This window comes from Syngnathus scovelli, chromosome 7, assembly GCF_024217435.2.
Source record: "Syngnathus scovelli strain Florida chromosome 7, RoL_Ssco_1.2, whole genome shotgun sequence".
NCBI lineage: Eukaryota > Metazoa > Chordata > Actinopteri > Syngnathiformes > Syngnathidae > Syngnathus > Syngnathus scovelli.
Window position 1 is genome coordinate 10,456,555 of NC_090853.1, and position 16,292 is coordinate 10,472,846.

Here is a 16,292-nt window from a genome sequence, read left to right on the forward strand (position 1 = left end):
TGCTTTGCTCCCTCTCCACTTTCTTCCCATCTGGTTATGTGTCAGCATTTAAGTAAATCTTTCCAATTAGTAGTTTGACATTGGCACACTGCTTTTGACATTATTGATGCTTCTTTTAAACTCAGGGAATTCACTTGAGTTCAATGAATAGACTTTGAGAGGTAATATAGAATCTATCGTGATGGGGAAATGAAGCTTCAAATTTGCTTTAGTATGTACCAGTTGTATTTTTTTTTACTCCTCTAGATGACACTATTGGTTTAAAGAAAGGCATTTAAATTTCATTGAACTTCATGAAAATAAAATTAATGAATTTCCCCATTTAGGATCCATCCATCCATTTTATAAATGCTGATTCCGTTGAGGGCCGTGGGTAGGAGGAGCCTATCCCAGCTGATTATATTCTGGACATGTCAGCAGTCAATTGCAGGGCACATTTACAGACAAACCATCATCACATTGACCATCACACCCTGACCTACAAGTCAAGTCAGCAGTCAACCATTTGACTGTTCATCAGCAGAATGAATTAACAATTAATATTGAAAAATGATTGCTCTCTAGGATCACATCCTTGAATCCGCAAGACACAAACTTCGGATCAGATTGCTCACTCACAATGTTGCCTTAGTGTTTTAGAGGCTCTGTAAGTCTTGTTCTCTTGCTTCTTGCAGTTGAATCTGATACATTCCCACAGCCACATCCTAACTTCTCTGGCACTAAAGGATGTTTTTCTTTTTTTTCTTTTTTTTTATGTCAGAATACCCTTAGCATGTATCTTGATGAGTTCATCACAGAGACAAAATAGTGGATGCTAACCTGCATGTGGTGATATTGGGACAGTAAATAAATAACATTTCTTTCACCTTAATAGTTTGAACATCCAACATCTGTTGCGCTTAATTGCCTTTCTATTTCTGGCCATCCCACTATTTTTCTCTGCCTCCAACACTTTTCTCAAGGGCCAAACATGTGATTAGTGTCGGATACAATTGCATGACACCATGTTGCCGACTCTAGCTTTATTGAACAACCCCCTTCCTATTTCAAGCCCCCTTAGTTGGCCTGCAATTACAGTTCCTTCCTAGCTTTATCCCTTCTCCTGCCTTGATCTTTGGACCCACGACAATGAGATAACGTGTGTTGACAGACCTTTGGGATAAAAAAAGCAAGAAATGTCTAGAAAGACAAAGGAGATAAAGAAGGCCCTGGAGATCCCGATTATTATTTTTTTATTTCGTGACAAAAACAGGGCTTCATTAAGTTGTAAGCACATTATTAAAGTGCTTGCATGGCCTCATTATGGCCATATTCATGTCCATTCCGTGACAAACTAATGAGCACATTCGATCAACACCTAGAAAGCACATAAGGGAGGAATGAAGTATTTTCACTGTGTTCATTTTTTGACTGCACTTAACCCAAACATGAAGAGGTACTTTGGTCTGACAACATACTTTAAATTTAAAGTATGTCCTATTTTATTTATTGTATTTGCCTCTTTGCTTCTCAGATGGTTGCACTCAAATGCACTGGATCTCATTAGATTGTGCAGGTGTGCCTAAAGCTGAGGCTGAAGGAGCATACATCAGTTCAAACAGGTCAAATCTAAAAGGCTGCAGTGGCTATAATAATGGCTGCTGCAGTGAGGTCACAGCCGAGTGAGCGAGAAAGCGACGTAGTGAATAATGCAGTGGTGAAGCTTAGTATGGTCAGTGTCTATATGAACTCATTAGTAGTTTGCATTCATTGCATGCAGCAGACCTCATTTTGATGAGAGCATCCAACAGCATCATTGATGGACTGGTGGAATTTTTAAACATGATAGCTCAAGGCATTAGAGAGACCAAGGTATTGGCAGTTTGGGATACTGTGTGTTGTTTGCATTCACTACAAGAGAGATTTCAAGATTTCTGGAAAGTGTGGAGTTGGGCTCTCTTTTGCAGCTACAGTATAAGTGTCCACATTTCTGTCAAGGCTTTAAAATGAGTGTCCTCTTTGCAATTGTCCAAACTGCCCTGTTTCAGAATCAAGATCCACTCTGGGAAATCCAGTAAAGAATAAGCTAAAGAAAAGGTTAATCATTAGTTGATTTAAAAAGTATAGATACAATTTGTAATACAGATGTGTTTATACCTGGGGGGTATTTCATTGCCACCAAGATTGTGTTAGGTATTGTTTTGATCACTGTGGCGTGTATACCCTAAATGTCAAATGCTAGCCACGGTATTGTAAATCCCAATGTTTTAAAAAAAGTGAGCGAGCTGTTACAAAAGCCCCAAATATATAGAAGAACCTAGCGAGCTGTTACAAAGGCCCGAAGTATATAGAAGAAGGAAGACCTGATATGCATTTGAATATGCATTATGCAGATAGGAAAATGAGGCCAAGCACTTGCGGGAAAATACACGAGAAAACAAGACTTACTTTTTGCATATGATTGCAATGTATAGTCATAGACCTAATTGATAAACTAATTGATTCCCTCTAGAATACTATTACTGGTTGGTTCAGTGTATTCATCTACTAGCAATATATGTGTGTGTGTGTGTGTGTATACTATATATAAACAGCAATAACTAATTTCTAGAAAAATATTGTATTCATTCAGTGTGAGAAATTGATTATGTGACACGCACTACTCAATATCCACTATCAGACAATTGTTTTATGTGTGCCAATGTGCAGTATATAAAGGAGTAATGAAAATCCATCCAGCAATTCGGCTCATTAGCTCCTTGGGACTTATTGTGTCTCCATCAACCACACCAGTGGCCACAAAATGTGCTGGCTCTGACTTTTCTCCAATTCCCATGAGTAGATGTCACCGATGGCCTTATGAGAGAATGCACATGCTGGTGTTTTGCTCTATGTGGGACATGGGAATGCTTGTAAGCATAAGCATTTGTCTTGGTAAATCTAACACAGTTTATTAATCTGTTTATATGTGAAAATTTAAATTAAAGGTATTTTAACATCATACAGAAAATATGTGCAAGCACAGCATCGCTGTATCATCTGCGTATGTTAATTTTAATATTCCGTCTTCCTTGTGTTTTTTTCGTCTGTACTATAACTGAATACTAATTGTGTCATCCTTTTCTTTTCTGTTTTGTTTATTGAGCAAAAGTAATAAAACACACAAATTGGAGTGAAAAAGCATTTTGGAGATTTAATGTGTAAGCCAAATGATGAAAGAAATAATTATCAATTTGAATAATTGATTAGAAGCCAGGTCTTATTGTTTAATAGAAGTTTGGATCAAAATTGTTTTTCCAGCATGAATTAAATCACATGAATGGATGATGTCGCGTGCTTTTATCTTTTGTCTTTTAACTGTGTCAGCTGTTTCTCTCCATTCGCTGACTACAAACTAAATGAATTCCTCCTGCATAATGGCACAATTTAAATATTGAATTGTTAATAAAATATTGAATTCCATAAGAATTTAGTAAATAAAATCATGCAAGACTAAGATATAATAAATAGATTGCATTCAAACTGGAAAGCACTAGTTTGCATGTCCGCCTCACAGTGCAGAGGTGGTGAGTTCGATTCCGGCTCCAGCCTTCCTGTGTGGAGTTTGACTGCTCGGATAGGCTTCAGCACACCTGCGATCCTCGTGAGGATAAGCGGTTTGGAAGATCAACCTGCTACCGATGAGTATTCATGTCATTCATGAGGCTGTTGCGAAAGTACTATTTAAACGCAAAGTCCAAAGGAGCCACACTGTTTAACCATAATTGGATCTGACAATGGAAGTAATATAACATGATAATTTATGTCATCCAGCAGATTGTCTGAACAGACGCTCACATACGTAGAAGTACAAACATTAATCTGCTTGAGTTCTGCAAAATGAAGACTTGTGGATGCTGGGTGGTAAAATAAAAACAATGCAAAAACAACAGTTGTTAAAATTGCGCTAAAATGTAACCACAGGTTGACAGAGCATTCTTGTTTTTTGCTGGTAAGTATTTGTTGTCTTTGAATTGCAAAATTTTCATCACTTTTTGGCACCATATAAGCCTTGATAATGTCACTATGTAAGAATATAAATTACATGGTGATTTGGAATACAATGTGTGTGTATATATTATTTTATACAATACCCCATATTCATTGAAAGTTTAAGTGGTAACAAGAATTATTACCAGTGACACAATGTTTCTATTGTTGAATTTTAAATAACGTGAAAGTGATTTATTACATTCTCACAGTGTTATACTCACTCTGTGTTCTGCTCCTCCGCTTAGCCTCCATTCATATTCCTAACACTTTGAATTTCAATTAGATGTGTTCTCCTCAAAGTGATCCAAAAAGAACACTGAATTATATTATATTATACTTATGTGAATACCTTAGTAAAGGGTTGAAATGGGATTGGGTATGTTTTTTATTTTTCTTCCAATAAAGTAAACGTCACTTTTTTTTCAGCCATCATGCACTTACTATACTGAATTTTTTTTCATCAACGGTTAAAAATAAAAAATATATATACAAATTGATATTTTGCACATCTATGTAAATACATTTAACTATTTTATCACAAGTGTGTGCTAGCGTTAGTCACAGAATATCTAACTAAAAGACCTTTGGTCACCGAAGACGGGTACATTTCTTTTTCAACTGAACAGGAATAGAGCAAAAAAAATAAATAAAAATAAAAATAAATAAAAAAGTAGCAGCTCTAAACATGATCTGAACCATCCACATGACTGGCAATTATCTTCACCTATAATGTAACCTATTAGACTGAAAAACTGAGAAAACGCTGGACAAAAGACGACAGTGGCTGTAACTCTAGTCCGATTGTGATGAAGCACAATCCAAGGCAAGTGAATAAATAATGGCAACCCTAACACTAACCTCAAAACCATGAAAGTAAGGGACAAATGTAACGCTCGAAGGAAAATTGCAGTTAAATACATGAGAGACCCTGGAAAATCAGGAGGATTGGCCAGTGTGTGCTGCTCCCGCGTATTCGGATTTATTCTGAATCCAAAGACAGAACAAAAGCAATATGTTAAGCGGATTAGGGAACTCTAGTGTAGACCACTGAGAAATCTGTGTCCTGGTGTGTCATAAAAAGGATATTTTATTTAAGCCTTGGTGGCAACAAGGCTGCGGTTAGCTCGGGGGAAGCAGCAGTCGAGCTGAGCAAACTCGATAATGAAACCATAGGGAGACACTGAGCCAAAAGAAAATCCAGAATCGGGGAGAGATGAGGGCAAGGCGACACGAGCCGCTCAGGGTGCTAAGTGATGAAGAAAAGTTTACAAGGCTGGTTCGATGACCTTGCGGAGAGGAAGTGGAAGGTCATTTGAGGGGTCTTGATAATTGGAGTCATGCAGCTGGTGAGGATCTGCTCTGGATTCAAACGACATAACACGTTACAGTCATCATAAACAAGCCCCTCAGATTCACAAGGCGACATTAAGTTACAAGCAAGAGTAAGAAACCTAACATTTTGGAGTGTCACTCAAGTCTGTCTCCATTATAGAATGTTTTTGTCTGTTTTGTATTGGAAAACATACAAACAGGGCAACCAGACAGAATTACAGGGTGATGAAACAAAAGAGCAGAACACAACCTTCCACCCATTTTGGTGCTCTCAGTAGTTTTATATTTTCAGCAGTTCATTCATCAATAAATGATGAACACGGTATGTTGCACATGACTGCTTGTAAAATCTCTTGGAAGTTATCTAAGAAAGTCACTTGTATTCGATTCAGGGTTTTAATTAGACCTTAAGGCACACACCGATGCTAATACAGTATTTTTCACAGATATCATTCAAAACATATCTGGGGGAAGAATTTCAGATTTGCAGGTCGTCAGCCGGTACCACCCATTTTTTTATATTGCGTTTTATTGATAGCATCGTCTTACATGTACACAATAAAAAATGGGAAATTTCCAGTATGTACCCTGTGATTGGTTGATGATCAGTCCCAGGGAAAAAAAAAATTGGGATTTATTTCTTAAACACATTTAAGAACGAAATGGTGAACGAAATAAGATTTTCTATGTTGTGATTGGTTTTCTTCCACAATTGTTTGTTAATAAAACTGTTTTTTTCCTTTTTTTTACTATGAGCCTTCATTTTTTTTCTAAATCTCAATGGTACTGTACGTAACTTCCTGCATCTGTGGCTCACAGCTCTTTGAAACTAGTCTTACTGATGCTAAATACAACTGGGTCACAAAACAGCTGAACGAAGAGATTCTTACAAAGTGTTTATTTATTGAGGTCTAATCTCAGGATGCATATGGAGCTGACTCAACATGGATTTAAATGAGGGCCAATTCATTTGGCTCAAGAATGATGCCCACTTTGATTCTGGTCATTTAATTGGATGTCTTGGGCTGTCCACACACAAAATAACACACCGTCTTTTCATATTCGGGTCTGTCAATTTCTTCAGTTGTTATAGTATGATTAATGTTTCCTTTCTTCTGTCCTGGACAAAAAGTAAGTCTCCAACTTCCCACTGCATCACTGCTTCTTTTAATTACTGAATGATGCCTGTTGTCAAACGCACGCATGCTTTATTTCATCTGTGACTGGTGCAATTTATCATTGTCCCAAACACTTTTCTTTTGTCACCTCTGCATTTCCTTTTATTTCTAAATCTAGCTACATCGAGCCCGCACGATATTGACAGCCTGTATGACAGCCGGAACTTTGTGATAGTTAAAAGAGCTTTTAAGGTTGTCATCCGCAGTGCACTCAATTGAAATGAATGATGTTGGATTTTGTTTGGATTAACTCATTACACAGTCAATGAAAAATAGAGCAATAACATACTCCCAATCAGCAAAGTATTGGTAATTTACCTCAGATGTTTTTAGTCTCATATAAATTAAGTATACTGTATTACTTTGGCCAATTGACAGTACTATGATCTCATTTGTGGTGCAAGCTCAATTGCGTGGAATTGTGACGGTTATGATGTTAATACATTTTCTGTGATGATTCACAAAACTTCCACTATTTGTCCATCAACCTTTATTGTTCATTTACATGGCACTGTATTCAAATGTCAGAAGACTTAACATGATGCATATGGACTTAGTGGTTTGACCGATTGCAGTTTAAGTTAATTGGAATTATCATCCAACGTTATTTTGCTATGAAGCTGGGGAGTAAACCATGCATCAAAAAGAGTGAGGGGGAAAATCTCCCTCACTTGCAACAAGAGACAAATCGCATCACGACAGGGATATAGAGAAAGTCATTACTGTCCATCATGTAGCAAATGAAGACGTGTTTAGGTAAAGATGAATAGCTTCATTGACAAGGGAGGCTTGTTATGCTAGATCTGTTTGGAAAAGCGATTACAGGGGTTTAAAATTTCAATAAATATTTGATGGCCCAGGATGGCTGCCCACTGTGCGTGCGTGAGTGTACATGCGGCGCACTAAGTGGAGGTGGTGTGTGCGGCCTCTAAGTATTTGCAAGAGCCTTTTGAGACACATTACAAATAATGACGGCAATGCATCTTACAAGTGGGGAATCTTATTTTCTTCTACCCCGTCTTTATCTGCATCTCCTCATTGGTCATTTGCTTCAGCGCTGTCGTTCATCCAATCCTCATCACACCTCTCCTGCTCATATAGGCTTACTGAATCAATTAGATGACCCAAGAAAACTTAAAAAAAGTTGGAGCACCTCTAATGATACCTTAAAGGTCAAGCAAAATCCCTTCCGTTGCCGGTTGACTTCTGATTTGTTTACCCCTTCAATAGTAAATTTCTTACTGAGATTGCATAATTGAATGGAGAATAATTGCCTACATGATTATATTAACTTTCTGGACTATCACCCTCTTTGGGTTTGATGAACAATCATTTTCAACTATCACGGGAGTGAAACAGCCACTAACACCGGACAAAAGTACTTGGAGACTGCTGGAGTCGATACAAAATCTCATTAGGTAGGTCTTAGCTACAAGAGACGTGTTGGGCTGTCATGATGTAAATCCATGCGTATCAATGTCAGGATGCGATGGGATTAAACCCACAAACACTTTTTTGCTGCTGGTGTGAAGAACTGTCTTGTGGGGATCTAGTGCATCATCAAAAATTGATTATCTTAGGATGGTTTTATTCGGATGTCCAATTAAGCATTTCGATATGAAATGGCAGTGAAGTCATGTCAGTAATAAATCACTTCAGTGATTTTGACAGGCGAGTGAAAATGGGAGATTGGTGAAAACTCCAATTATTTTGCTGACAGGTAAACAGTTGCTCATTGCAGATGTGATGTTGTCTGATGACGTGAGCCTAATGAAAATCTCGGAATATTGGATTGACAGATATTTCTCTGAAACGGTGTGCATGCAAATGTATTTTAAAGTACCACTAAATTAAGTAATTTTCTCCTGTGATTACAGGAACCTTGGAAAGTCAGGACTAAGGGTGTCGTGCCTTGGACTTGGTAAGTAAATTTCACCTTGCCCTTGTCTCATTCAATGAATAAAGTCATTAAAAATATTCATTTTGTGAATAAAAATAAATCTGTAGAGATTCAAAGTCAACTAGGATGAACAAAAATGGAAATGCATAGCAGATTAAGATTTTCTAGCGAGGTCCCTCTCTTTGGAATAAGTGTCCCATATAGCCCACTACCTTTAACAAAAAAAAAAAAAGAAAATCCAAATCCATTGGACATTATGAGTGTGACAGCTACTTTGCTTTTGACTTGTTTGCTTCACATTAGTCTAAGTGGTCTGCTTCAATTTGATGGAGCTGCGCAGTACAGAAAAGGTCAACCGAATGGCAGCTGTCTGTCACACGTTGCGCCTTGGGTGGGCACGATGATGACAGGGCGAGACGGGCTATAGAGAAAAGATGTTGTCGACATCAGGCCGGATGTGCATATGTACTTGATTTTGAAAATACAAAATGGGACTTGTTGCTAGAGGGATAGCCAGTATGTTTTCTGTGTCCTGTCAGGGTGCCCTTGTACGAGGCACTAAACGCCCCCAAACTGCTAAGGGGAACAACACAGTCAAGTTGCCCTTCACACTGACATCTTTCCCCTGAGTGCATGCCTGTTGGATGTTTTTTGTGCATACTGCATGCATGATTTTCAACAAAAAGACAACAGTGTAAAAAAAAAAAGAGAAAAAAAGAAATTAGAGTCATGCCTCCAACATCGAACGCTCCAAAAGTCATTTTACACCTGTTGTTTAAAACATTAATAGTTTTTTTAAATGATTTTGATAATATCTAAACAATGAATAAATTGTTTTTTTTTACTTAGGGGGATTTTTAATTCTATTCAATTTAATTTACTTTGAATCTTTATTCAATTTTTCAAAGCAAGCAACTCAAAAGTTCAGCATCAGCTTTTCAGATGGGCACAGTACTGTATGCCTCGTTTTCCCTGTTGTCATCTGCAGCTCACTTCTTTTTATTAAATTTTAATTTAGTCTCTAATTGCATGATGTGAGCCATTCAACGCTATTAAGATTTCCCAGACAATGAAAAGTACTTATACCACATCCAGCATGAAATGAATTCATTTGTCAAATAGAAGCAACTTCCTTAGTCCCAATAAAACTGCTCCCAATTTAAATGAAATTGAAGTTATTATTTTCAACAAGGGATTGGCCTGGAGTGTCGGATGGTGTTGTTGACAAAATGAAGTGATTTGTGTGATCAATCCAAATGTTCTGTGCATCTATTCTTTCACAGCAAATCAGAACGGCCACTATAAGTTTTGAGCTGCTTTACCGCGATGTCAACATATGCTAATTGGTTGTGGACTGCGCACATCCAAACACACACAGAGACACGAGCTCATAATCAGCATTATCAGGACCATCAGCACTTGTACACGAGCTCATTATTTTTTTCCAATTATGATGCCTACTTGTCACAGAGGAAGGAGGGCTTTAATTAATGCGTGCCATCGACTGATGAATGCTTGCAATATTTTGCCCTGGACGGATGAGAGGACGGATGGGTGCTGTGGAGGACAAGTTACTGCACCTTTTCATCCTCTAATGGACCCTCTCACTCACTGAGCGTGTCAAATTTTCACCTCCCCAAGTTCTTTCCTTTCACGCTCTCGTTTCTGAAGACGCTGACTGGCAAGGTTCGTTTGTAAAATCCAATGAAACTCATTTTACTTCATTAAGCTTAAGTAGGAAATGATATTAGCAACAGCTCCTAGTATGATGGCGTCTAATTATAAATTAGTTCAAAGTACAACAAAAGTTCTAAACCAAAATAAATGAGATGTCCTGTGAATATATAATAAGCATAAAGGCCATAATGAATTTATTTGTACTGTTACCTCATAATCCCTAGTTTATATAACCAAAAAGTCACTGACGTGAGTTGTTGAATTTTCAGCCAAAGTGTAACATTATTTTTAACCGGAGTTATGCTGTTTATGTTGCTCTCTCCGCCCACTGAAAGCATAGTCGAAATGTAGACAAGACAGAAAAAAAAAGCAGTCAAAAGGTGATTCAAACGTTGTTCTGAAGAAGTCAATAAAAATTGAAGAGGCAGTGCAGTAGACACCCCAAAAATAGTTGTTGTGTTTGTGTTAGCCAGAATGCTGATGCAGTCCTTGTTTAGTCTGTTTAGGAATTTGGCATTTGCGATTTTGTATTGCTTCACCCTGAGGCTTCAATCCTCAGGGAACAGGCAACCATTTCCGGTTTCAGTTTTGTGACTATAACTTGCTCGAATCAGGTGTAAATTTTGAACCTGCTTTCTGACTTTCAATCCTCTCGGTTTCAGGAGCAAGCCTCTCAAAGTTATCCGATTCACAATTGTTGCATAGCAACCTTACGTACATCCACCGGCGCAGTGAAAAAGAAATGTTTGACGTTCACGGGGATTCAATTTCCATCAAAGAGCAAAAACTCTGCTGATCCCTGATGTGCGCTGGCCTTGACACTCCAGCTCTGCAGGGTTTTCATCCCACACTGAGCCTCCCACTCAGACACAAAACACCAACTGGACATCCGTAGCAGTAATTACAATTCTGCCACACTGGAAATAGCTTTAAGGGCTGACTGAAAAGACTCACGCGCCTGCAGAGAGATGTTCAAAACACACTTTTCACAGGTGAGTGGGAAATGTAGACAAGAAATATTGACTGCAAAGACACTCCACTGTGTAATCACATAATGGCTGTGGACATACAATAGCTGAGACTGTCGTGAAGTTTCCATGGTTACTGACCTCAACAATTTCTCAAATCAACCCCCATCACCAGTGATGAGATGTTACACATGTCGAAAACAGCAGGATTTGCTTTGCACTTCCACAACGCATCCAAGGGAATTATCTGTAAATGAGACTAAATCACAGCTCAGAGGAACTGTTCCAATCCAAATGTGTGGCCTAATAGCTTCTGTTGTCATAAAGTTGAGCATGTGCTTAACTGCCTTTTTACTAGGCCTTGTTCATCCCTCGATGACAGTGGAGCAGCACAAGTCAACAGTGGACATATAAGAGTTGTTATGTGTGGGAGTGTGAAAGGAAACATTGCGACATGGTGAGATTATGTTGTTATTTTCTTTCGTGTTTGTCCTCATTGGTCGCAGAGGAGCTGGAAGCTTCACCAGATGACTCTGGGTGAGAGGTTGCTCACATCGTACAACATGTTTTCTTCCCTAAGGCACGATTGAGTCTAATGAATTCTGCTTAGGAACAAAACCCGGAACTGGGAGAAAATAGAGTTTGCTTATTAGCTAAAAGTGTAGTTGCATAATTAATCATCAAGTACGCTGTTTGTGTGCGAATCTAATAAATAAATAAATAAATAAATAAATAAATAAATAAATAAATAAATAAATAAATGGATGGTTCGGGGAAAAAAGAAACATTTGTTGGTTCAGGATTTTTTGATGAACAAAAGGAAAAGTACATAAAATAGGATGGCGGCAGGTCACCTCTCCAAGAAGTTTCAGCTTTACTTCTTTATCTGTGTTCAAGCAAATCTTACAATCCCCTGAGCAACACTAAAAACCATGCAATATTTGAAGGTTTGAAGTAGACACAAATTGGCGTTCCTGTCGCAGACGATTTTGTGGCAATGTAAATTTCTGGATTACTGCAACAGTTTTGAATGGGAAGCGTTTTCACACACATCAGAGCTATATTAATAATTCAGTGAGGGGATTTGCTGAGGAATTTCTCAGCTTGTGGTGTCTTAACCTTTTGCATGTCATCACCATTGTTTACGTTCTAATCAGCAGCGCGTATTATACACGCTGCAAGATACGGGAACACCCGCTCACTCACATATGCATCACTATTATAAAGCCCTAACAGGGAGTTACACTATTAATCATTCATAAAATTATACAATTTTTCTCTTTGGGACATGACAGCCTTGATAGTTTACACTCGTGTCACAATCTACAAAATGACGCATGTCACAAAATGTTATTTAAAGTCTAATTGCAATTGTCACTTTCTGTTTTTTCGCCAGGAACGTGGGTGACGTTTGGGGGTCAGATAACAGATGAGGTATGATGCTATTTTTTACCTTTCTAATCTTTCATGATTTTATTAAAGAAGAAAACTGCGAGATGACCGCTTGTGTTGCATGCCCAGTTGCGGCATCTCTCACGCACATGCACGCACACAGTGCAAGAGACACACAAACAGTACATTTATGTAACTATATTATTTGTCTTACCCTTAAGACTTGACGTGCAATGGAGTCACATGTCTTCCTCCCAGCCATTATTCCCGAGTTCAATGTCACTGGTGACATCCTGTCTCTTTCACAGTTTGAATTCCAACCAGGTTATGGAAATTGTATATGCACCGTCCAAGCCCGCCGCTGGATAATCTTTGAGAACTATCCAACAATTAGTCCTTTGCTGATTCAAAGTACTAACATTTGTCTTGATTACCATTATGTGTGTATCCTTAGAAACACCCCTTCTTTTATTTATGTTGACATCAACAGATCTTCCCTATGCCTGATTAGGCTTAAAGAGGGACAACCACACAAGCATTGTTAGACAATACCTGCTGGCAACGTTTTATTGTGATAAATGATCACTTTCTCAACATGGTGGACTTTATTGTTGCCCTTTAATTAAAGACAATTTGTTTCTCTGTTTATATTAAAGCACTTGGTCAGCAGATACACAATCGGGATTAAGCCCCTCTATAATGTATCATGGTGATATCTGCAAAACAAAGGCTTGTTGTACAGATGGCTAGTCTTAAAGACATCATTGAGCGCGTTTGCATCATTAAATAATGAATGTGTTATCTTTACTTCTCCATGGGCAGCAGAACCAGCAGCAGCAATCACAGATGATAGTTTAGACAAATGATAAGTTGAAAATTGGAATTGTGTAGTCATGAAGTTGGCATGTGGGAGGTTTGAGTAGCCTTTTTTTTATGTCAACCAAGAAAATGTATTCTGGTTTTCCTCACTGGATGATGCATATCTTCCATTCAAGTGTTCCCACACCACCTGAGAATAAACAGCAACAACAACCTAAACACAAAACCTCTCCACAAGTAGCTCTGCAAACTCACAGTGACTCTCGAGTGATGAGTCAGTATACGAGGTGTGTCAGAACTTGTTAAAAATCATTACCACCCATTTTTATGCATTTGTCATGTTTTCATCTTTCATCATAAATATATTTAATGGGACGCTATTGAATTTTATTGCTGATCCATTTGGCCTGCAGCAAAAACGCTCCACAAGAATGTACACAAAGAATATTTACTGCAAACTTTTGGTGGAAGCCTTCATCAATTACATATGACAGTAAGATTGAACTTAAAGAAGAAAATGCAGTTATTGCTGCATTGCTACTTGAGCAGAAGGAAAAGTTCCTTTTTTTATATTACTTGGAAAACAAAATTGTATCAAAACCACAATTGCTTTTATTGTTTGTCAGTATTTTGCATTCAAATATGAAGGTGGCATTGTCTTCCTCAGTGTGAAAAATCAATTTGGGTACATATATATTTTGTCTTGTGGAATTGAGCTTTTCGTCCTCACGGTTCAACTTATGTTGCCAGGTTGCAGAGCAGCTGATGACCATCGCCTACGAGAACGGGGTCAATCTGTTTGACACAGCTGAAGTCTATGCGGGCGGCAGGTGGGTGTTGTTCCAACTTCTCAGGTTTTCCGCACTTATGCTCCAACTCACATGTAACAAGTATTCGATAGATGTCAACGGAAATTGAATTTTTCTTCAGACTTTGTGCTGCTTTCAATTTACAACAGCTCAAACATACAAAGTACATACCATTGGGACAAATCCAAAATCGACATTCCTCTCATTGTGTATTACTCGTAAAAGTACATGAACTAAATCGAAATATCGTTCTAGTGATTTTTATTCTGCCTTGCAGGGCCGAAGTGATTCTTGGAACCATTATCAAGAAGAAATGCTGGCGGTAATGACAGTATTTTAATTTATGAACACAATCCATTTTAGTACTGTGGCTTGAAAAAAAAAATCAAGAACAAACAGTCTGTGAATGTAATAATGAGGACAAGAAAGCCAAAACAACTAAACTTAAACTGTGACTGTAGACAGCAAAACATTTGATTTGAAGACTAGAATAATAATTTCGAGACAGACAGAGAGACGCTGTATCGATCTTGAAGCTACGGAAGACGATTAGGGCCAGTGAAGAAAAAACGCGGGGTGACAGGATTCTGACTTTTTTTCTCCGAATTCTGACTTTAAAGTCAGGATTTATGGTGAGGATTTCTCAGAATTCTGACTTTGAAGTCGGAATTCTGACTTTATTCTCAGAATTCGGAGAATAAAGTCAGAATTCCGACTTTGAAGTCAGAATTCTGAGAATAAAGTCAGAATTCTGACTTTATTCTCAGAATTGTGACTTTATTCTCAGAATTCCGACTTTAAAGTCGACTTTAAAGTTGGAATTCTGGAAAATAAAGTCAGAATTCCGACTTTAAAGTCAGCATTCTGAGAATAAAGTCAGAATTCTGACTTTAAAGTCAGAAAATGGGAATCCTGACTTTAACGTCAGAAAGTGGGAATTCTGACTTTAAAGTCAGAATTCTGACTTCATTCTCAGAATTCTGACTTTAAAGTCAGAATTCAGACTTTAAAGTCAGAATCCTGTCACCCCTCGTTTTTTTTTTTCTTCACTGGCCCTAATCCTCTTCCGTATGAAGCTTATTTACCACTGAGCTTAAAATCAATACAGCAAGCATCTTTCCATGTTCCTTTTATTTTATGTTTTGCTATTTTGTAGGAGATCCAGCTTGGTCATTACAACCAAACTTTACTGGGGAGGAAAGTAAGTGAGGATTTCTACGGTGCAACTTCTTTCCGCCGTGTTAGAAAACTTTACAAATCTTTTTTTTTTTTTTTTTCCATCAGAGCAGAGACAGAGAGAGGACTGTCTAGAAAGCACATTATTGAAGGTATGGATCAAGCATTACAACTTGTCGATCTTTTTGCTTTTATTAATCTAAATCAGGGGTGTCAAACAAATTTTTTTTCACGGGCCGCATTGTAGTCATAGCTTCTTTCGGAGGGCCATTATGACTGTCAACCCAAATAAATGTATGAGCACCTCATATTATATACAGTAAAAGCTACAAAACAAACTGACAAATAACTCATTTTCAAATCAGATGAGTAAAAACTGGTCAAATATAAAAAAAAAAAAGATATTGAAAGTCAAGACAATTTGCAATTCTAGTAATGACACATGGATTTGATGCACAATTTGTCTTTGCGGGCCACATAAAATGATGTGGCGGGCCGTATCTGGCCCCCGGGCCTTGAGTTTGACACCTGTGATCTAAATGAACCCTCACGTGTGCTCCGCAGGTCTGAAAGGCTCGCTACAGAGGATGCAGTTGGAGTACGTCGATGTCGTTTTTGCCAACCGCCCTGACACCAACACGCCAATGGAAGGTGAGGCAGCAACCACACCAGGGTTCTGTGAAATTGCAATCACGTCAACATGTCTATTACTTAGAGTGTAATATCAACTTCTACTGTTCTGGGAGGTGTTTCTACAAAATTTTAGAGTCAAGGATAACAATCTCCGTTTAAGTTCATTCTACAGTTGCGCAATAGAGTTCTGGGTTCTGTTAGGTGGGGCAGTAGCTCACCTCTACGTTCTTGAGCTTTAGGTTAGAGTCCCGCTGTGGACAAAAATATGGCAACTGGTTGTTAGACAGACACTTGTTTGCTACTGTCAAGGTGCCCTTGGGGACCGGCCCTCTGCCCCCCCCCAGCTTAAGTGGCGCTGCACTCTGTGTGTACCCATTTCACGCTGGCATCTCTTTTT

The 16,292-nt window shown here is 38.3% G+C and overlaps 1 protein-coding gene across 4 annotated transcripts in view; it reads left to right on the top strand.

Annotated features, from left to right (window-relative positions):
• kcnab1a (potassium voltage-gated channel subfamily A regulatory beta subunit 1a) overlaps positions 1 to 16,292 on the top strand; it is a 49,057-nt gene that overhangs the window by 25,012 nt on the left and 7,753 nt on the right. For all 4 annotated transcript variants that reach the window (XM_049725497.2, XM_049725498.2, XM_049725496.2 and 1 more), the window contains 7 exons: positions 8,399 to 8,442; positions 12,463 to 12,500; positions 14,028 to 14,107; positions 14,364 to 14,408; positions 15,243 to 15,287; positions 15,371 to 15,414; positions 15,827 to 15,913. In XM_049725497.2, the coding sequence (XP_049581454.1) occupies positions 8,399 to 8,442; positions 12,463 to 12,500; positions 14,028 to 14,107; positions 14,364 to 14,408; positions 15,243 to 15,287; positions 15,371 to 15,414; positions 15,827 to 15,913 (383 nt within the window). The remainder of the gene's footprint in view (positions 1 to 8,398; positions 8,443 to 12,462; positions 12,501 to 14,027; positions 14,108 to 14,363; positions 14,409 to 15,242; positions 15,288 to 15,370; positions 15,415 to 15,826; positions 15,914 to 16,292) is intronic.